This window comes from Mobula hypostoma, chromosome 7, assembly GCF_963921235.1.
Source record: "Mobula hypostoma chromosome 7, sMobHyp1.1, whole genome shotgun sequence".
NCBI lineage: Eukaryota > Metazoa > Chordata > Chondrichthyes > Myliobatiformes > Myliobatidae > Mobula > Mobula hypostoma.
Genome location: NC_086103.1, coordinates 9,089,219 through 9,112,505, shown reverse-complemented (window position 1 = coordinate 9,112,505; position 23,287 = coordinate 9,089,219). Strand labels below are relative to the sequence as shown.

At 41.5% G+C, this 23,287-nt stretch overlaps 1 protein-coding gene across 1 annotated transcript in view; it reads left to right on the top strand.

The window, feature by feature from the left end:
* The first annotated feature begins 3,002 nt into the window (after positions 1–3,002).
* Positions 3,003–23,287, top strand: part of LOC134349867 (uncharacterized) — a 145,763-nt gene continuing 125,478 nt past the window's right edge. Inside the window, exons 1-6 of the mRNA XM_063054831.1 lie at positions 3,003–5,502; positions 9,132–11,489; positions 13,227–13,375; positions 13,547–15,902; positions 19,094–21,544; positions 21,699–21,871. Of these exons, the coding sequence (XP_062910901.1) occupies positions 3,094–5,502; positions 9,132–11,489; positions 13,227–13,375; positions 13,547–15,902; positions 19,094–21,544; positions 21,699–21,871 (9,896 nt within the window). The 5' untranslated portion in view covers positions 3,003–3,093. The remainder of the gene's footprint in view (positions 5,503–9,131; positions 11,490–13,226; positions 13,376–13,546; positions 15,903–19,093; positions 21,545–21,698; positions 21,872–23,287) is intronic.

Sequence of the window (23,287 nt, the reverse complement as noted above, 5' to 3'; positions counted from 1 at the left end):
CACACTGACTCTACTTCTCCTGATTCTATGTTCCCCCTTGCAAGGGACTGAATCTCATTCCTCACCAACAGGGCCACCCCACCCCCTCTGCCCACCTTTCTGTCCCTTCGATAGCACGTATACCCTTGTACATTCAATTCCCAGGTCTGATCCCCCTGCAGCCATGTCTCCGTTATCCCAACAACATCATAGTTACCCATTCGCACCTGAGCATCAAGCTCATCCGCCTTATTTCTGACACTTTGCGCATTCAGATATAGAATTTTTAACCCATTTCTCCTCTCTCTGTTTAAATCGCTGCCAATTGTGCATAACCCAGCTCCGCGAACTCTCACCGGTCTATACGCCCCTTGAATTTTGTTGTCCTTCTTAAATTTACTTACTATTTCTGCACATGCTCCGTGATCCGTCAGACCATCCCTCTGCACATGTATCCTCCTTATCACTCGTTCCGCCTCACCTTCCTCTACTTCACACTTAATATTCCGGAACCGTGTAATCCCCACCTGTCCTTTATACTTCATCTCGCTATCCTCTCTCACATTCTGGATCCCTGCCCCCTGCAAATTTAGTTTAAACCTCCCCCCCAACCCGCCAAGCAGCACTAGCAAACTTTCCTGTAAGAATGTTAGTACCCCTCCAGATCAGGTGTAAACCGTCCCGTCGGTCCTGTCATCATGCGTGTTGTATGCACTTCATTTAAAAGTAGCTGCTCTTGACAAAATGTTTAGATCATGTTTTATTCAAAACCCGAAAGACGAGTGTAGTGGACATAACGTTGGTGCTAGAAAGCGAAAATAAAAATGAAAACTATGCACTGAAAATACAGCAACATCTGTGGACCGTGAACCAAGACTTCACGTTCAAGGTTGATGATCTAAAATCAGAACTCGATGTAAGGTGATCAACTTTCGAAATTATTACTTACGTTTTTTGTCCATCAGTACCGTTTGACATGATAAGTACTTCAAAAGGTTTTATGTTCTTATTTGGCATCTAAGTTATCTAAAATACTACTAATTAATTGAGATCTTGGATTTGGTCACTATGGACTGTGAGAGTCTCCTGAACAATCTAATGGAGAACATTCCAACAAGATTGCTACTTACCTCATTCCAAGTAGCGTGAAGTCGACGGAGAACTCCCAACGCCATAGAAAGCAAGAAGTTTGCCTCTTTTCACAGGCAAAGCATGCATGCAGCTAGTTCACAATTTTCTGATAAATTGCGAGTATATTTGAGTACAACGTGGGATTTTCTTGTGCATTGCCTTTCTACCTATAAGCTTCAATTCTTGGTTGGCCCGATCTTGGAGAGAATATGGACAATATCGTCGGAATATATCAATGAATTCAGTGACGGAGAGAAGAAAAATGCAACACAATTTATGCACTAGTTATGAGGACGAAGTTTTTGATCCGAGTGCTTTCGAATATTCTGGAGGTTTTTCAATCACATATCTAGGAATTTTGAAAACGTTGAAGCAGAATGCTGACCTGTGGCTTCCAAATAGAACCCACCAAATTGCTACTTTTGTCCTATCAAATCGATAGCACTTATGTTGTTAACACTGTAGTTTGTAATAACTACTTAAAACCGTGTTGATAGGATGTGAATTCAATGTCGACAGTGTGACTTCAGTAGATCAGCATGAATTCTGGCTATAAATTAAGATATGGTAGTCAACAGCAAACTTCCTCCACATAATATTCTGTCAGTACTATAGAAATTGTCAGTGAAGGGAGAGTCCAATGAGTTATTATAGAATAGCTTTGTATTGGGGTTAGGATTCTTCGATTATCAAACGTATGCTTCTTTATGTCTTTGACGGGATAATCACAGGCAAGACTAGTGTTTCTCCCATCCACATTACCCTTGAAGTAGTGTTAAAGAGACACGCTCATGAAACAGTGAAACCCTTCTGCTACTGGATCTCCAGTAAGTCTATTGCAGGAAGCCTTATATCCAGGAGAAGGGAAGAAACTGTGATATGATTCCCAGTTAAAGTTAATTGTATTGCAGGAATGAAACCAAAGCATGTCAATGTGGCTTGGTGAATATTATTTTTTCGATTCAGTAGAGTAGCCTTCTCTAGATTAACTATCCATTCTTTTATTTGGCAATAGCAATGGATCGCGTTTGATACGAGGACTGGACAGAGACTTAATGTTGGACATCGTGGCATGCTGGTGTACATTTTACACAAAGACAAAAACATTAGCTTTTGCTTAGGAAAATATATGGAGAGTATTGAATGAAGGCATTTTCACAAATTGTGAATAGCTATAGATAAAATCCGATTTATTCGGCTATTTATTATCCACAGAAACATATTTTTCCTCCTAAATTGAAAATATTATTGATGGATTTGTTTTCATCACACACAGAGAGCTTAGTCATCTGGCAAAACAGTTCTATTTTATTTTTTGCTGTGGTTTTGTGCACGGGGTGAGCGCAACAGTTACATGAGAATTAATTAATAAGTGGTCATGACTATAAAAGCAAGATGAAGCAAATGTACATGGACTCTGCATGTAATTTGATTATCTGCAAGAGGAGACACATGGTTGAATTTGATCGAGATTCCCATGGCTTTAACTCATGTTAGGTATTTAAGACTTTCACAACAGCATAGTTTCTGAAACTACGATTCAGGAATGAAATTTCCACAGAAATCAAAATCATCTAGAATGCTAAAATAAATATCAATTGTGCACTATTAAATGTAACAAACTGCGCTAAATTACGTAGTTCTTGCTTTAAGAAATGAGCTGAATTCTAATTGGTCAGATTTGTATGCTATATTATCGACCAATCAGATACTGAGATGTGACTGGTGATCCGCACGGCCCCCTTCAGTACCCAGCCGCCATCGACTAAGATCAGACGCCGTGAAAACTGCAGAGCAGGCAACATTGGAAGATTTAAACGCGGATCTTTTTGAATTGGAGATAAAAAAGAACATTTCAATGCAAACAACAGAGTACAAAACAAAAGGTACGGATATTTTCTGCATCGCATTTTCTCATTTATATAAATAGCTGTTAAAAGGCATTGTCTCCAGTCGAAACCATTGGAATGACTTCTCCTGGAAATGAGAGATAATATAAACTGGCTGGTGAAATATCAAATATTTTACTGTTTGATCACCTATTGGGATGTTGTTTGTGGCCACATTCGTTACTCTGTTCCCGAGGAATTGCAAGTAGGTGCCTTTATTGGAAATATCGCAATTGATTTGGAGTTAAATTTAAAGCAGCTGTCGGCTCGCAGATTGCGGGTGGCGCCCAGTCCGAGGAAGCGGTATGTTGACGTCAATTTGGAGAACGGGATTTTATTTGTGAAAGAAAGAATCGACCGGGAGCAACTTTGCGGGCCGAGCACCGAATGTGTTTTATCATTCAACGTTGTGCATGAAAATCCCCTCGGTCTGCACCAGGTGGAAGTGGAAATTCTCGATGTTAATGACAACGCTCCCAGTTTTCCTAAAAGACAGATCCGCCTGGAAATCTCAGAGAGTCGGGCACCGGGAGCGCGATTCCACCTCGAAGCCGCTCATGATCCGGATATTGGAACTAATTCCTTACAGACATACAAGCTCCTTCCCAATGAATATTTCATTCTTGATGTACAAGAACGAGAGAGGATAGGAAAGTTACCAGTATTGGTGCTGCTGAGGGCTTTGGACAGAGAGAAGATATCGACCCATCAGATAACTCTAGTTGCCGAAGACGGCGGAGTCCCTGTGAGATCAGGGACTGTCCAGGTAACAATCAAAGTGAACGATGCGAATGACAACTCTCCTGTTTTCTCACAGTCGGTTTATCAGGTGAGTGTGTCGGAATCGGCTCCCAAAGGAACTCTGATTATTACGTTAAATGCCACTGATTTGGACGATGGTCCGAATGCAGAGATAAAGTACGACCTTAGCAGCCATAATTCAGCTGAGATTCGTGCATTAGTAGGAGTGAATTCCAAATCTGGGGAAATCATACTGAAAGGGCAGTTAGACTATGAAGAAAGACAATCTTTCGTCATTAATATTTACGCAATCGATAGTGGGCATCTCCCAATACCCCAGTACTGCGATGTGTTGGTGGATGTAATCGACGTGAATGACAATGCTCCTGATCTGTTGGTGACATCCATGTCAGATGTCGTGGCAGAAAATGCTCCAGTGGGAACTATAATCGGCCTTATCAGTGCAGAGGACAAGGATTCTGAGAGAAATGGTCAAGTGCAGTGTCGAATTCCGAATGAACTTCCCTTTAAGTTAAATTCCTCTATAAATAACAATTGGAAACTATTTATACAACATGCACTGGATCGCGAAACTACCTCGAGGTATGACATTACTGTAATTTGTAGTGATGCAGGGGATGCTCCCCTAACATCCAAGAAAACGATCCGCGTAGAAGTTTCAGATATAAATGACAACGCGCCAAGTTTTACGCAGTCTGTATACACGGCTAATATAATGGAAAACAACGATATTGGCGATTCGATATTCTCCCTGACAGCTTTCGATCCAGACTCGGGACAGAATTCCCATTTGAACTTTAATATCCTGAATTCAACAGCAGCCTCGTATGTCTCCATCAACTCGCAGAGTGGTGTCATATTTGCTCGGAGAACGTTTGACTTCGAGATTTTGAAGAACTTCCAGATCCAAGTTCAGGTGCAGGATTCTGGAGTCCCAGCCCTCAGCAGTAACGTTACAATCCATGTTGTTGTCCTTGATGAGAACGATAATGCCCCGGTGATCGTGCATCCTTTACCTGCGTATGGGTCAACGGTAATGGAGACCATGAGCAGGTTTGCTGAACCTGGATACTTTCTTATCAAGGTCTCAGCTACTGACGCCGACGCTGGTCAGAACGCCCGTCTGTCTTACCACATTTTTCAGGCTACCAATCGCGATCTATTTACTATTTCAGCAGACACAGGTGAAGTTTGGAGTATCCGCGGTATTCGGAGTAAAGACGCTTCAAAACAAAGGCTGGTGATTGTTGTGAAAGATCACGGAACGCCCTCACTATCAGCCACAGTCACCATAGTGATATCTGTGACTGGAGATGAAAAGATTTTCAGTGCCACCAATTTAAGTAAAGATCGCGAGTACTCCCCTGATGTGAACCTTCACTTACTCATAGCATTAGGGACAACATCTATAATTTTTCTAGTAATTTTAATTATTCTTGCGATTAAAGTTCATAAAAACAGAACTGGGATGGGATGCCAATACAATTCTCTGAATATCTGTTGTTGTTTGGAAACAAGGAACTTCCTAAATGGAACTGAAAAAGCCAGCAGAAGTCTTCAAATACCACCGAACTATGTTGAGGTATTCGGAGGTGATCCACTTTCCCAGAGTTTCCGTTACGAATCGTGTTCCACGCTGCACAGCGTGAAGAGAGACTACGCAACCTCACACACCTGCGCACCACCTGCAGGGATGCACTACACAGAGAAAAGTACGATTGGGAAAGGAAATCCAGAAATGGTAAGGCGGAAGTCTGGAATTGCAATTCAAATAACGAGGCGATCTATTTCGCAAAAGAGAAGTAGTTGTTTGGGGTCATTTCGTTTGGAAAGTAGATCGCCTTATTATTTGAATTACTACATGTTTACTGCGTATTATATTTTAAATAAGTTGCGAAAAACCAGGAGCATACATTTGGATGTGTTTTCTGCGAGCACTTCGTTTGAAAGCAGCCGTTTTCCCCATTTTGTATCTTTTAGGTCACTTTGTATTTAAATTCTGAACGAAGATAGCCATGTTCTTATTGGGAAGCGGAAATAAAAAAGAGCGTAATATACTGAAATTGCAGCAACATTTGTGAAGCGAGAAACAAGGGTCCACTTTTGTATCTGATGACCCTAAATCGCAACTCGATATAAGGTGAACAACAGGAATTCTGCAGATGCTGGAAATTCAAGCAACATACATCAAAGTTGCTGGTGAACGCAGCAGGCCAAGCAGCATCTATAGGAAGAGGTGCAGTCGACGTTTCAGGCCGAGACCCTTCGTCAGGACTAACTGAAGGAAGAGTGAGTAAGGGATTTGAAAGTTGGAGGGGGAGGGGGAGATCCAAAATGATAGGAGAAGACAGGAGGGGGAGGGATAGAGCCGAGAGCTGGACAGGTGATAGGCAAAAGGGGATACGAGAGGATCATGGGACAGGAGGTCCGGGAAGAAAGACAAGGAGAGGGGGGGTGACCCAGAGGATGGGCAAGAGGTATATTCAGAGGGACAGAGGGAGAAAAAGGAGAGTGAGAGAAAGAATGTGTCTATCCACGGCCTCCTCTACTGTAAAGATGAAGCCACACTCAGGTTGGAGGAACAACACCTTATATTCCGTCTGGGTAGCCTCCAACCTGATGGCATGAACATCGACTTCTCTAACTTCCGCTAAGGCCCCACCTCCCCCTCGTACCCCATCTGTTACTCATTTTTATGCACACATTCTTTCTCTCACTCTCCTTTTTCTCCCTCTGTCCCTCTGAATATACCTCTTGCCCATCCTCTGGGTCACTCCCCCCTCTCCTTGTCTTTCTTCCCGGACCTCCTGTCCCATGATCCTCTCGTATCCCCTATTGCCTAACACCTGTCCAGCTCTCGGCTCTATCCCTCCCCCTCCTGTCTTCTCCTATCATTTTGCATCTCCCCCTCCCCCTCCAACTTTCAAATCCCTTACTCACTCTTCCTTCAGTTAGTCCTGACGAAGGGTCTCGGCCTGAAACGTCGACTGCACCTCTTCCTATAGATGCTGCTTGGCCTGCTGCGTTCACCAGCAACTTTGATGTATGTTGCTCGATATAAGGTGATCAGTCTGGAGTGTTATTTTGCGTTTCTCTCCACGGTGTTGATTAACATAATGAATAATTCAATTTGTTTTGGTATACTATTTGGTATCTAAATGATCGAGTATATTTTATCTACTGCCACTTAACATGGAGCTTCGATCTGGACACTATCGACCTCTGTATGTATTGTGGGAATTACCTATTCAATCTAAAAGAGAATTTGTCAACAAGTATCTGAGTACCTCATTCCTAGTGGTGGAAGGGTATGAAGTGCCCAGAAACTGGGGGTTTTCCCTCCTCTGACAGCCAACGTATGATTTAACTCATTCACAACTTTCTAATAAATAGTAGTACATCGGAGAATTTGGAGAAATGTCACCGGTTAGTTCAATGAATTCTGTGATGGACTGAATGAACAATTAGGTTGTTATGTACTGCTAAACAGGGTGAGGGTTTTGACTTGAATGACGTTGAGTATTCTGGGTGTCGTTGCAGTTACCTATCCAGGGATAGATAACTGCAAGAGGCAGAAGACGAGAAGAATCCCTAAGTGCCAAACTTCTGGTGTCTTATCAAAATCATAGTATTTATGTATTTACTTTAATAATTTGTAACATGTAGTGAAGCCTTTGTGAATTCATTTGAGGGCAGTATAACTTAATTCGAGGAGAAATGGTTGTCATACCTTTTGCCAGGTTGGACTATGCCTAGCATTTCTGTAATTTTATAGGAACGTTTCCTAAGTCAAAGCAGCAACTTTGTGTAGAGTTTTTTTTTCCACGTGAGGAAGGACTGCATGCTTATCTGACGACTGTTAAATATAAACTAACATCGTGTGGTCAATAGCGAACATTTCAACACATAATATTGTGCAGCTATTTTCCGAAGCCGCTGGGGTGGAAGAGCGTGAAAGGTCCTAGGGAATTGTTGCAGGCATGGTTTGCATAGGGGATCAGTATTCTGCAATTATCAAAGTCTTGATATTTTGAGTCAGATGCAGTGTTTCTCCCATCCACGTTCCCCTGAAATGGTGGGGAGACACGTTCATGAGGTTCTTGTTTTGATAGATCTCCCTCGAACTTAATGCGTATAGTTTCCAAAAGCTAGATCCAGGATTAGTGAAGAAAATAAGATATATGGCTTCCAGTGAAGTTAAAGGTAGAGCAGGGATAAAACCACAACAGATTAAAGTTCTTGAGAGAATATAGACTTTCCAATCAGTAGATTGGCATTGGGAAGATTATCTACTTTTATTCCTGCAGTAATAGCCATAGATTTCGTCTGATATGCGGAATGGAAGGAAATTCAATGGCAGACGTGATGGCATTCTAGTTTACAGTTTAAGCAAAGTCGCTCTCATTTGCTTTGGCTTTAGGAAAAGACCATGAAGAATATTTGTGCATAAAACCTTAAGTTATGAAATGTTATGGATAAAATCTACTCGCTATGCATTCTGGACAGCAGGGGATTGAAACATGTTTCGTTATTCTAACGGAAATATTATAGGTGTATTCGTTTAAAGTGATGGAGAAAGAGGTTACTCGTCTTGGTAAAACAGTTCTTTTAGTGTTCTTCTTTCAATTCTGTTCAAAAGGGGGAGATGCAGTGCTTCATGACTGTTAATTAACAGGAGGCCACGATAGTGAAACAATGAAAAAGCAACTATACAGAGAGCATGCACTGCATACTCGGTAAGAGGATTTAATTTGCTGTGTTTGATCGTGTTTCTGAAGGCTTTATACAACACTGGAACTTTAAGATATTCATTGTCTCTAATTTTCTCAAACAACGATTGAGGAGCTAAATTTCTACAAAAATCTGAATAATTTACAATACTGAAATTAATTTCAACTGTGCACTATTAAAGGCAACAAACGAAGCGCCAAATACAGCACCTCTTGCTTTAAGAAATCATCTGAATTCTAATTGGGCAGATATGAATGCTGCATTCTCCACCAATCAGAAGCTGAGATGTGACTGGAGATCCGCACAGCCCCCTTGAATACCCAGCCGCCACCACGTAAGATCAGACGCCATGAAAACTGAATAGCAGGCAGTACCGGAGGATTTATACACGATTCTTTTCGAATGACAGAATTAAAAACAAGAACATTTCAAAGCAAACGGTAGGGGAAAGAACAAGAAGGTACGGATATTCTCTGCATCTCCATTTTACTATTTAAATAAATCGCTCTTAAAAGGCATTGTCTCGGGTCGAAACTATAGGAATGATTTCTCCTGGAAATGAGAGATAATATAAACTGGCTGGTGAAATATCAAATATTTTACTGTTTGATCACCACTTGGGATTTTGTTTATGGCCAGATTCGTTATTCTGTTCCCGAGGAATTGCAACGGGGTGCCTTTGTTGGGAATATCGCAATTGATTTGGGGTTTGATTTAGAGCAGCTGTCGGCACGCAAATTGCGGGTGGCACCCAGTCCGAGGAAGCAGTATGTTGACGTCAATTTGGAGAATGGAGTTTTAATTGTGAATGAAAGAATTGACAGGGAACAGCTTTGCGGGCCGAGCCCTCAATGCGTTTTATCTTTCAACGTTGTGCTTGAAAATCCCCTCGGTTTGCACCAGGTGGAAGTGGAGATTCTTGATATAAATGACAACTCTCCCAGTTTCCCGAAACACCAGATCCGGCTGGAAATCTCAGAGAGCAGGGCACCGGGAGCGCGATTCCCCCTTGAAGCCGCGCACGATCCGGACATTGGAACTAATTCCTTGCAGACATACCAGCTGCTCCCCAATGAATATTTCGTTGTTGATGTACAAGTCCACGATGGAATAGGGAAGTTCCCAGTATTGGTGTTGCAAAGGGCATTGGACAGGGAAACGATATCGACCCATAGGTTAACGCTACTTGCTGAAGACGGCGGAGTCCCGGTGAGATCGGGCACAGTCCAGGTAACAGTCACAGTGAACGATGCGAATGACAACCCTCCTGTTTTCTCCCAGTCGGTTTATAAGGTCAATATGTTGGAATCGGCTCCCATAGGAACTCTGATTATTACGTTAAACGCCACAGATTTGGACGATGGTCCGAATGGAGAGATAACGTATGCTCTCAGCAGCCACAATTCAGCTGCGGTTCGTGAATTAGTTGTCGTGAATTCCAAAACTGGTGAAATCAGACTGAAAAGGCAATTGGATTATGAACAAAGCAAAACATTTATTATTAATCTGCAAGCAGTCAATAGCGGCCCTTACCCAATGCCCCAGCACTGTGATGTTTTGGTGGATGTGATTGATGTGAATGACAACGCTCCTGAACTGTCGGTGACGTCCATCTCGAATTCTGTGACAGAAAATGCTCCAGTGGGAGCTATTGTCGCCCTGCTCAGTGCGGAAGATAAGGATTCTGGGCAAAACGGGCATGTCGAATGTCGAATTCCGAATAATCTTCCCTTTAAGTTAGATTCCCCTGTGAAGAACAGTTGGAAACTGCTTGTACAGCATGTGCTGGACCGCGAGACTACCTCCAGGTATGACATTACAGTGACTTGTACGGACGCAGGGACGCCGCCCCTCACATCCAAAGAAACGATTCAGGTGCAAGTTTCAGATGTAAATGATAATGCACCCAGTTTTACGCAGTCTGTATACACGGCAAATGTTATGGAGAACAACGTTATTGGGGGATCCATATTCTCCGTGACAGCTTTCGACCCAGACAGAGGGCTGAATGCTCGACTGAAATATACTATCCTGAATTCATCGCTAGCCTCATATGTTTCCATCAACTCGCAGAGTGGTGTCATTTATGCTCAGAGATCGTATGACTACGAGATGTTGAAAAATTTCCAGGTATACGTTGGGGTGCAGGATTCAGGAATCCCACCCCTCACTAGTAATGTTACAATTGATGTTGTTATCCTTGATCAGAACGATAATGCCCCGGTGATCGTGCACCCTTTACCCGAGTATGGCTCAACAATAATGGAGACAATGAACAGGTTTGCTGAACCTGGATATCTCGTTGTCAAGGTCTCAGCTACTGACGCCGATACTGGTCAGAATGCTCGTCTGTCTTATCACATTTTTCAGGCTACCCATCGCGATCTCTTTACTATTTCAGCAGAAACCGGTGAAGTTTGGACTATCCGTGACATTCAGATCAAAGATGCTCCAAAACAAAGGCTGGTGATTGTTGTGAAAGATCACGGAACGCCCTCACTATCAGCCACAGTAACTATATCAATATCTGTGACAGGTAGTGAAACGATATCCAGCGCCACAGGTCTAAGTAAAGATCGTGAGCTCTCTCCTAAACTGAACTTTTACTTAGTCATAGCGTTAGGGTCGACATCTATAATTTTCCTCGTCATTTTAATTACCCTTGCTATTAAAGTTCATAATAACAGAAACGGAATGGAATGCCAATACAATATCTGTTGCTGTATGGAAACAAGCAACTTTCTAAATGGAACGCAAAAGGCCAGTAGAAGCCTTCAGGTTCCACCGAACTATGTTGAGGTATTTGGAGGTGATCCACTTTCTCAGAGTTTCCGTTACGAGTCGTGTTCGACTTTGCAGACTGTCAAAAGGAACTTCACGGCCCCCCACAAGCATGGACCGTCTGCCGGTATTCCCTTGGCACAGCAGGAACCTCGTGAGAAAGAAAGTGCAGGAATGGTAAACCCTGAAATCTACAGCTGCCGTACAAATAATGAGGTGAGTTAATTCGCAAAAGCAAAGAAAGCGTTTTGTAAATTCGAAGCCTTGTATTTAATGGGACGAAATTATTACCTGCATAAAAATGTTTCTTTGCGTACGAATTTCGATTCTCATGCCTACTTGCTATATATTCATTTTTATTCTATGTTTTCATGATTTTGTAAGATTATGCGTATCTTCAATGCTTTGCTATACCAGTTTCTTGAATCCCACGTGATCCTTTTTCGACTTTCTTCCCATTCGTATTTTATCGCATTGCTCGTTGAGAGAGATGTGGTGTTAATCGGGTCTACATTTGCTACATGTTTTACTTAAACCTTGTTGAAGAAGTTTATTCAAAACCATTTGAACGTGTTTACTATGAACACTTCATTTGAAAGCAGCTGTTCTCCACAAACTTCTATAATCACCTTTCAGTTGAAAGCCGGAAGAGAAAATAAAGGCATCTGTTGCTGAAAAACGAAAATGAAAATGAACGCTGTATGCTGAAGATTCCCAAAAAATAAGTATGTGGAGTTTGAACCAAGGGTTAAAGTTCACAGACTTATATCGGACGTCACGTAAGGTGAGCAGGTTGGGAAATTATATTTGCGTTTTTCTCCATGAGCGATGCTAGATATATTGAGAATTTCGATACACTTTATGTTCTTACATCATTTCCAATCATCTAAAGCATATTATGAATTGCTTTCAGTCTGGAGTTTCTTCATACGCATTGTGCAACTCTGACTGTATTGTGGCAGTTGCCTATCCATTCTGTGGGGGAACATTCCAACAAGATCCTGGTTATCTCCTTTTCCGCAATGGGAAGACTACAGATAGGTCCCAAAGTCCGTAAGAAAAAGTAGGGTTGCCAAAATAAAGTGAGCAGCAAGTTCACAATGTTCTAATAGATTGGATAAATTGTGAGGTGTAACATGGAATTTTCTCGTGCATTTACTTCTCGCTATCTGCTTCATTTCTTTGTTGATCAGGCCTAGGAGAGAATTTGGAGAAATGTCACTGGATTATTCCATTGAGTTCTTAGATGGACGAAATGTACCTATATGGCATTTTATGTACTGCAAATCAGGATGAAAATTTTGATCAGAATGGTATTCTGTATTCCGGATGTTCTGTTAGGTATCTAGGAATTTGGAAAATATTCAAGCAAAATACTAATCTGCGGCTTCTATCTGGAAGTTCCTAAATGCCAACATCCTTTGTCCTATCAAAACGATAGTACTTAAGTTGCTAACTCGGTAGTTTGCAATACATAGTGAAACCCGTATTAATAGGATGCCAATTCAATGACGACAGTGGGATTTAGTTCGAGGAGGCTGTTTGTCATACCTGTTGCTGGAGTTAGTCAATACCTTGTACTTGTATGATATATAATTGTTTCTTCAGTTAAAAGTAAAAAAAAAAGCATCATGGTATATACATTTTTCTTTGTAGGTACGGGACTGCTTGCTTATCCTCTAAGGAATGTTGAATATAAATTAAACTCGTGTTGTTATTAGTATATTTTCCTCTAAATATATTTTGTTGATATCCTAGATTTAGGAACAAAGTTTCCACGGAAATTAGAATCATCTTGATTTCTAAAATAAATTTCAATTGTGCACCATTAAATATTATGCGCCAAATTAAACACTTCTTGCTTTAAGGAATGAGCTGAATTCTAATTGGTCAGATATGAATGCTATATTATCCACCAATCAGAAGCTGAGTTGTGACTGGTGATCCGCGCAGCCCCCTTCAATACACAGCCGCCATCGCTTAAGATCAGTCGCCGTGAAAACTGCATTGCCAGCAGCACTGGAGGATTGGAACTCGGTTCTTTTCACATTGGAACAATATAAGAACATTTCTAAGCTAACAGCAGAGGATATATCAAAAAGGTACGGATATTTTCTACATCGCATTTTCCCATTTAAATAAACCGCAGTTTCAGGGCATTGTCTCGGCTGGAAACCATTGGAATGATTTCTCCTGGAAATGAGAGACAATATATACTGGCTGCTGAAATACCAATTGTTTTACTGCTTGTTCACCTGTTTGGCCTCTGTTAGTGGCCAGATTAGATATTCTGTACCCGAGGAATTGCAACTGGGTGCCTTTGTTGGAAATATTGCAATCGATTTGGAGTTAAATTTAAAGCAGCTGTCTGCTCGTAGTTTGCGGGTGGCGCCCAGTCCGAAGAAGCGGTATGTTGACGTCAATTTGGAGAATGGAATTCTATTTGTGAATGAAAGAATCGACCGAGAACAACTTTGCGGACCGAACACCGAATGCATTTTATCATTCGACGTTGTGCTTGAGAATCCCCTCGGTCTGCATCTGGTGGAAGTGGAGATTCTTGATATAAATGACAACGCTCCAAGTTTCCCTAGAAGCCAGATCCGCTTGGAAATTTCAGAGATTACGGCACCAGGAGCGCGATTCCCCCTCGAGACCGCTCACGATCCGGATATTGGAGCTAATTCCGTAGAGACGTATCAGCTCCTTCCCAATGAATATTTCATTCTTGACTTACAAGTACACGGAGGTATAGGGAAGTTCCCAGTATTGGTGTTGTTAAGGGCATTGGACAGAGAAACGATATCGACCCATCAGTTAGTTCTAACTGCCGAAGATGGCGGAGAACCTGTGAGATCGGGCAAAGTCCAGGTAAAAATTACAGTGACTGATGCGAACGACAACTCTCCTGTTTTCTCGCAGTCGATTTATAAGGCCAATATGTTAGAGTCGGTTCCCATAGGAACTCTAATTATTATGTTAAACGCCACAGATGTAGACGATGGCACGAATGGAGAGATAACGTATGCCCTCGGCAGTCATAATTCAGCTGAGGTTCGCGAATTAGCTGCCGTGAATTCCAAAACTGGTGAAATCAGACTGAACGAGCACTTGGACTATGAACAAAGAAAAAGTTTTTTAATAAATATTCAAGCAGTCGATAATGGACATCCCGCAATGTCTGAACACTGTGATGTCCTGGTGGAGGTTATTGATGTGAACGACAACGCTCCCGAATTGTCGGTGACGTCGATCTCAAATTTCGTGACAGAAAACGCTACAGTGGGAACTATTATCGCACTGCTCCGGGCAGAGGATAGGGACTCTGGGGAAAATGGACAAGTACAATGTCGAATTCCGAATGAGCTTCCCTTTGAGATGAATTCGTATATAAATAACAACTGGAAATTGTTGGTAGACCGTGCGCTGGATCGCGAAACTTCCTCCAGATATGACATCACTGTAACTTGCACAGATGCTGGGAACCCCTCTCTCTCATCTAAGGAAACTATCCGTGTGGAAATTTCAGATGTGAATGATAATGCACCAAGTTTTACGCAGTCTATATACACGATAAATATAATGGAGAACAACATTATTGGAAATTCAATATTCTCCCTGACAGCTTTCGATCCAGACTCGGGACAGAATTCCCTGTTGAACTTTACTATCCTGAACTCATCTGGAGCTTCATATGTCTCCATCAACTCACAGACTGGTATTATCTTTGCTCAGAGATCTTTTGACTACGAGAAATTGAAAAACTTCCAGTTCCAAGTTCAGGTGCAGGATTCTGGTGATCCCGCCCTCACCAGTAACGCTACAATTGATGTTGTTATCCTTGATCAGAACGATAATGCCCCGGTGATCGTGCATCCTTTACCCGAGTATGGGTCAGCAGTAATGGAGACCATGAGCAGGTTTGCTGAATCTGGATATCTCGTTGTCAAGGTCTCAGCTACTGACGCCGACGCTGGTCAGAACGCCTGTCTGTCTTACCACATTTTTCAGGCTACCAATCGTGATCTGTTTACTATTTCAACAGACACAGGTGAAGTTTGGACTGTCCGGGCTATTGAGAGCAAGGATGCTTCTAAACAAAGGCTAGTGATTAACGTAAAAGATAACGGAACGCCCTCACTTTCAGCCACAGTAATCATCGTAATATCTGTGACAGGAAGTGAAACGGTCTCCAGTGCCACCAGTTTAAGTAAAAATCGCCAGTTCTCTCCCGACCTGAACCTTTACTTAGTTATAGCATTAGGAACGACATCTATAATTTTCCTGATAATTTTAATTATCCTTGCTATGAAAGTTTATAACAGAACTGGAATGGAATGCCAAAGCAATGTCGGGTGCTGTCTGGATACAAGAAACTTTCTTAACGGGACTCAGAAGGCCAGTAGGAGCCTTCAGATACCACCGAACTACGTCGAGGTATTCGGAGGTGATCCACTTTCTCAGAGCTTCCGTTACGCGTCTTGTTCAACATTGCAGTCCATGAAGAGAGACTTCACAGCCCCTCGTGGACCATCTACATCTATTCCTTACACCCATAAGAAACCCACTGGGAAAGAAAGCCCTGGAATGTTATCTACTGAAGACTACAGTTGCAATACAAATAATGAGGTGAGCTTTCTGGGGCAATACTTTTATTGGTACGACGTTTTTATTTAGATCATTTTTTCTGCATACTGATTTCAATCCAAATGCCTAATTTCCGTGTATTATTTTTAATTGAATTGAATTTTGTAGAATTGCAAGTAATTCTTGATATGTTAACTATATTGCTAAACTGCTGCGAACAAACAAACTTGTTGAGAGTACTTCTGTTGAAAGCAGCTGTTCTTCCCGGATGTCTTAGGTCACTATATATTTAAAACCCGAAGGGGATCGGTATTGGGGACATGTGGCTGTTGCAAAGCGGATATCACACAAAATACTTATATACTGAAATTACAACGTCATCTGTGCAGCTAGATTCAAGTATGCAACTTTCTAGTCGCTAATCTCAAAACGGAAATCAATGTAAGTTGATTAGTATGTAAGTGTATATATGCTTTTCCCTCAATTGGTGCTGCCTGACAAGATGAAATATTCAATGCGCTTTGGGCTCTAATTTTATCTCTAAATAATCCACTGTTGAGAAGCATAGAGCTTCGTATTGGCCATTACGAAACTCTCTATGTTGTCAGAGTTGCTTGTCTAATCTAAGGAAAATGTTCCAACAGGATTCTGATAACCATCTTCTTGTTGGTGAAAGTCTGCAGAAAGCTCCCAAAGCCCATAAAAACCAGGTATATGGTCTCCTGTCACAGTCAATATATGTATTTAGCTAACTCAAATGTTTCTAATGCATAAAAAGATATATCTTCATAGGGCATGGGACTTTGAGGCGAATACCTCCTTTTGCTCTTACATTTCTTCATTGGCTGGGTCTGGAGAGAATTTGGAGAAATATATCTCGTTTATTCCACCGAATTCTGCAATGGAATGAATGAATATTTAAGTAACTTTATTTGCTGCTAACCAGGATGAAAAGTGTTGAATGTGCTGGGTGATGTTACAGTTACATATTCGGGTAGTTGTAAAATATTCAATACTGATTTGTGGCTTCCAAGTGGCAGCAGAGTAGAAGAAAAGCCAACTTCTAGTGTCCTTTCATAACAATAACACTAAATCAGTATTTTTGTTTAAAAAACAATTTTGAACCCCAAACAATTGTGAAATGCGTGTGCTCACGGGTAAAGCTGTCCCAACCGTTGAGCACATCTACATGAAACGTTGCCATTGAAAAGCATCATCAATCATCAAAGATCCTCACCACGCAGGCCATGCTCTTTGCTCTCTGCTGCTATCAGGTAGAAGGTACAGGTGCCTCAGGACTCGCATCACCAGGTTCAAGAACAGTTACTACCCCTCAACCATCAGACTGTTGAACAAAAAGTGATAACTACACTCATTCTATTTCTGACATTCCCACAACCGATGGTCTCACTTTAAGGACTTTAGTCCTGTTATTTTATGCTCTTTCATTTTATGTTATTTCATACTCGGAGTTTGTGTTGTTTATTTATATTTGCATGTGCAAAGTTATTGTTCATTGACCTTAATTGTTGTTCTTAGCTCAGCTAAGTATACCCACAGGAAAACGTATCTCAGGGTTGTATGTGGTGACATATATGTATTCTGATAATAAATTTTACTTTGAACTTTGAATAGGATGTGAATTCAATGATGGCACTGGAACTTAATTCGAGGAGAAGTTGTGTGCTGGGGGTGGACAATGCCTAACTTCTGTTATACAGGAAAGTTCCAAAGTTAAAAGTCAAAGCAATTATATTGTGTGGAGCTTGCTCCGTGTGGGTGTGAACTGCTTACTTATCAAAAGAAGTCTGAATATAAATTAACATCGTGTGGTCAACAGCAAACTTTCCCACTCATAGTACTTTGGTAGTGCATAGCTGAGGAACTGTCCAAGATGCAAGCAACCTCATAAAATACTAAAGAACTGCTGTAGAGATACTCTGCTTTGCAGGTTAGCAATCATGAACGATCAAAGTTATGATTCTTTGTATATTTATGTGGGTGTCATTGGTAAGGCCAGTGTTACCCATCCGACAATGCCCTTGGAAAAGTGACGAAGAGACATCAAGATGAAGCAATGTGGCTGATGGATCTCCCACAAAGTTACTGCATATGAAGTTCCAACTTTTAGGTCCAATATCAGTGAACCAATAGTGATACAGTATATGAATCCTGGACAAAGTTAAACATATAGCCGGGATGAAACCAGAAAGTGTTAAAGTACTCCAAATTATATTCATTTTCGAGTCACTAGCTTAGTATTCTACTAGTTAATCTTCCATTAAAATAACTGTAGATCTCGACTAATCTCAGGACCGCAAAGAGATTTAATGGCAGAGATTATTGCATTCTGGATTGCGTTTTGAACACAGTCGATCACGTTAGCTGTTGTTTCAGGAATAAACCATGGAGAGATTTTACACACTGGTCCTTAAATTATGAAAAATAATGGATAATATTTAAGTATTCAGTTACTTATCATGGACACAGGGGATCGAAACATATTTCTCTTTAAGTGAACGTAATTGGCATTGGCTCATTCGTTTAAATGTGATGGAGATGGAGAGTACTCATCCTGGTCAAACTGCTGCATTTGGCAATAATGTTCCCTATGTAGTACTTAACAGGAGGGCACGTTTGTAAAACCACGATGAAGCAAATGTACTCGGAAACTGAATACATATAATTATATTATCAGCAAGACGAGCTAGTTTACCCAGTTTTATTACGATCCTGAAGGTTTTCTCTCACAATAGATCTTTAAAATGTTCACTGTATCATTGTTCCTGAACCTACAAATCTGAAGATAATTTTTCACTGATACTTGAAATATCAATAATGCCGATTTTTATTTCAGTTGTGCAGTAATAAATATGTTAGAGCTCTGCGCCAAATTAAGCATTTCTTGCTTTAAGAAATTAGCTGAATTTCAATTGGTCAGATATGAATATTGTTGAGTCCACCAATCAGAAGCCGAGATTTGACTGGCGATCCGACAGCCCCCTTCAGTACGCAGACGCCATTGCTTGAGATCAGACGCCGTGAAAACCGGAGAGCAGGCAGCATCGGAGGATTTATAGTCGGTCGGTTTCCCACTGGAATCAACGTGAAAACATTTCAATGAACACAACAGATTGCAAAAAAAGGTACATATATTTTCTGAATCGCATTTGCCTCCTTTAAAACAATACGTTGTTAAAAGGCATTGCGTCGTATCGAGACCGTTGGAATGATTTCCACTGGAAATGAGATACAATATATACTGGCTGCTGAAATACCAACTGTTCTGCTCCTTGATCAACTCCTGGGATTTTGTTTGTGGCCAGAATCGCTATTCTGTTCCCGAGGAATTACAACTGGGTGCCTTTGTTGGAAATATCGCAGTTGATTTGGGATTAGATTTAAAGCAGCTCTCTGCTCGTAGATTACGGGTGGCGTCAAGTCCGCGAAAGCGGTATGTTGACGTAAGTTTGGAGAATGGGGTTTTATTTGTGAATGAAAAAATTGACCGGGAACAACTTTGCGGATCGAGCACCGAATGCGTTTTATCATTCAACGTTGTGATTGAAAATCCCATCAGCGTGCACCAGGTGGAAGTGGAGATTCTCGATGTAAATGATAACGCTCCCAATTTCCCCAAAAGCCAGATCCGCCTAGAAATCTCGGAGATTATGGCACCAGGAGCGCGATTCCTCCTCGAGGCTGCGCACGATCCGGACATTGGAACGAACTCTTTACAGACCTACCACCTACTTCCCAATGAATATTTCATTCTTGATGTTCAAGAGCACGATAGGGTAGGAAAATTACCGGAGTTAGTGCTGCAGAGGGCTTTGGACAGAGAAACGATATCGGCTCACCATTTAACTCTAGTTGCTGAAGACGGCGGTGTCCCGGTGAGATCGGGCACGGTCCAGGTAACAATCGCAGTCAAGGATGCGAATGACAACTCTCCTGTTTTCTCGCAATCGCTCTATCAGGTCAGTATGTTGGAATCGGCTCCCATAGGAACTCTGATTATCACGTTAAACGCCACGGATTTGGACGACGGCCCGAATGGAGAGATAACGTATGCTCTCAGCAGCCGTAATTCAGCTGAAATTCGCGAATTAGTTAGCCTGGATTCCAAAACAGGTGAAATAAGTTTAAGAGAGTATATAGACTATGAACAACGCAAAACCTTTGTTCTGAATGCAGAAGCAATCGATAATGGCCCTTACCCAATGCCCCAGCACTGTGCTGTGGTGGTGGACGTTATTGACGTGAATGACAACGCCCCTGAGCTGTCGTTCACATCCATCTCAAATACTGTGGCAGAAGGTGCTCCAGTGGGGACTATTGTTGCGCTTCTCAGTGCAGAAGACAAGGATTCTGAACAAAATGGGCAAGTAGAATGTCGAATTCCAAATAACTTACCCTTTAAGTTAGATTCAGATGTGAAGAACAATTGGAAACTGCTTGTACAGCATGTGCTGGATCGCGAAGCTACTTCCAGCTATGACATTACTGTGACTTGCACGGATGCAGGGAGGCCTCCCCTCGCATCCAAGAAATCAATACGTGTGGACGTTTCAGATGTAAATGACAACGCACCAAAATTTACGCAATCGGTATTCACGGCTAATATAATGGAAAACAACGTCATTGGGGATCCCATATTCTCCCTGACAGCTTTCGATGCAGACTCGGTACAGAATTCTTGCTTGAACTTTACTGTCATGAATTCAGCCGTAGCTTCTTATGTTTCCATCAACTCGCGGAGTGGTGTCATATTTGCCCAGAGATCTTTTGACTACGAGAGATTGAAAACTTTCCAGATACACGTCCGGGTGCAGGACTCTGGAACCCCACCCCTCGCCAGTAATGTTACAATTGATGTTTTCATCCTTGATCAGAACGATAATGCCCCGGTGATCGTGCATCCTTTACCCCAGTATGGATCTACTGTAATGGAGACAATGAGCAGGTTTGCTGAACCTGGTTACCTCGTGGTCAAAGTGTCAGCCACCGACGCCGATGCTGGTCAGAATGCTCGTCTGTCTTATCATATTTCTCAGGCTACCCATCGCGGTCTGTTCACTATTTCGGCAGAAACCGGGGAAGTTTGGACTATCCGGACCATTGAGAACAAGGATGCTTCCAAGCAGAGACTTGTGATTGTCGTAAAAGATAACGGAACGCCTTCACTTTCGGCCACGGTAACCATAGTAATATCAATGACAGGAAGTAAAACTATCTCCGGAGCTACCAGTTTAAATAAAGCTCGCGAGCTCTCCCCTAAATTGAACCTTTACTTAGTCATAGCATTAGGAACGACATCTATCGTTTTCCTCATAATTTTAATTATCCTTTCTATTATAGTTCGTAATAACAGAAATGAAATGGGATGCCAATACAGAGCATGTTGCTGTTTGGAAACAAGGAACTCTCTAAATGGAACTCCGAAGGCCAGTAGGAGCCTTCAGATACCACCGAATTATGTCGAGGTATTCGGAGGTGATCCACTTTCCCAGAGTTTCCGGTACGAGTCGTGTTCGACTTTGCAATCGGTAAAGAGAGACTTCACGACACCGCATACGCGCGGTCCATCTGCTGTTATGCACTATGCGCAGATGCAACACATTGGGAAAGAAACTTCAGCAATAGTAGACTCTGAAATATACAACTGCGGTACAAGTAATGAGGTGAGCTAGTTTGCAAAAGAATCATTTGGGAATATTGGGCCTTTGCCTTTACTGGGACGAATTACAGTACATATCGAGGTCAAATTATATTTATGCACAGTGATTTTCATATACATTATAATTTGCTAAGTATTCATTTTATTATAATTTTCAGGTTTTTGTGCGACTCTTTGCATTTCTAATACGTTGTTACACCAAGTCATGGAAGCACATAGGATTCCCTTATGACTTTGTACCGAAACGAAATTTAGTGAATTGCTTAGTGGTTGTTAAATCGGGTCCCGTCTTCCACAGTTTATATGTTAACTGTTTCGCGAGGAACTACAGGTATAGCTGAACCCCCTTGTTGTGAGCACTTTGTTTGAAAGCAGCATTTCATCGTATTTTATTACGTCACCCTCCATTTCAGGAGTTCCCAACCTAGTGTCCATGGACTCCTCGGTTAATGGTAGTGGTCCGTGGCGTAAAAAGATTGGGAACCCCTGTTTTATTTCAGATGTAAACGACAACGCACAAAGATTTACGCAATCGGTATTCACGGTTAATATAATGGAAAACCACGTCATTGGGGATCCCATATTCTCCCTTTTATATGTTGTATATGTTATATATATGATATATAACATATATATGGTATATAACATATATATATATATACCGGTGCTGCTTGACATGATGCGCATTTCCATTATTTTTATGTTCTTATATCACGTCCTGTTGCACTGTTGGGATTTGGGATGCACAGGAATTGGGGAAGGTTTGACCTTCGATTGATTTACTATTCACAGGTTTAATTTAATATCATTTAAGATTCCCAAGAAATTGAAGCCACAGTCAATAAAACTATTGGACTCAAATTTGCCTCTGGGTGAAGTCATGCAATAATATTCTCCACTTTTGGAGGATTGTGCTGTGGGTGCAGTCTTCTGTTTTACGAATGTATGTATTGTTGAAGCCTTATATTGGGCAAATAAATTAAACACTCATTGGCTACCTTACTAGGTAGCTTTTGTACCTTATAAAGTGGCCATTGAGTGTATGTTCGTGGTTTTCTGCTGATGTAGCCCATCCACTTCGGGGTTCGATGTGTTGTGAGTTTAGAGATGTTCTTCTGCACACCACTGTGAAAAGGTGTAGTTATTTGAGTTACTGTCGCCTTTCTATCTGCTTGAACCAGTCTGCCCTGTCTCACAGGACTGCTGCTCACCAGAGGTTTCTTTTTTCACTGTTTTCCACACCATTCTCAGTAAACTGTTGTGCGTGAAAATCCCAGAAGAGCACTTGTTTCTGAAGCACTCAAACCACCCTCTCTAGCACCAGATATTCCACAGTCAAAGTCACTTGTATCACATTTCTTCTCCACTCTGATGTTTGGTCTGAGCAACAAGAGAGCTTCTTGTTCATGTCTGCATGCGTTTATCCATTCAGTTGCTGCCAAATCATTGGCTGATTAGATATTCGTATCACCGAGCAGACGCACAGGTGTACCTAATAAAGTAGCCACGGAATGTACACCTTTAAGTGCAAATACTCCTAAACTTCTCCTGGTTCAGCAACAGAGTAGGTTGGGCAGTGGGTGTATTGCCATTGATGTCCTCATCAAGTGAATAAATGAATATAGGAGTAAAGGAGTATTACCTATTAACAGTAAATTAACAAACTATATTTAATCATTTGGTTTGAACACAACCAAACCGCGGTTGCAAATCCAAAATGAAAAGATTAGAGGTGTAACTTTACACT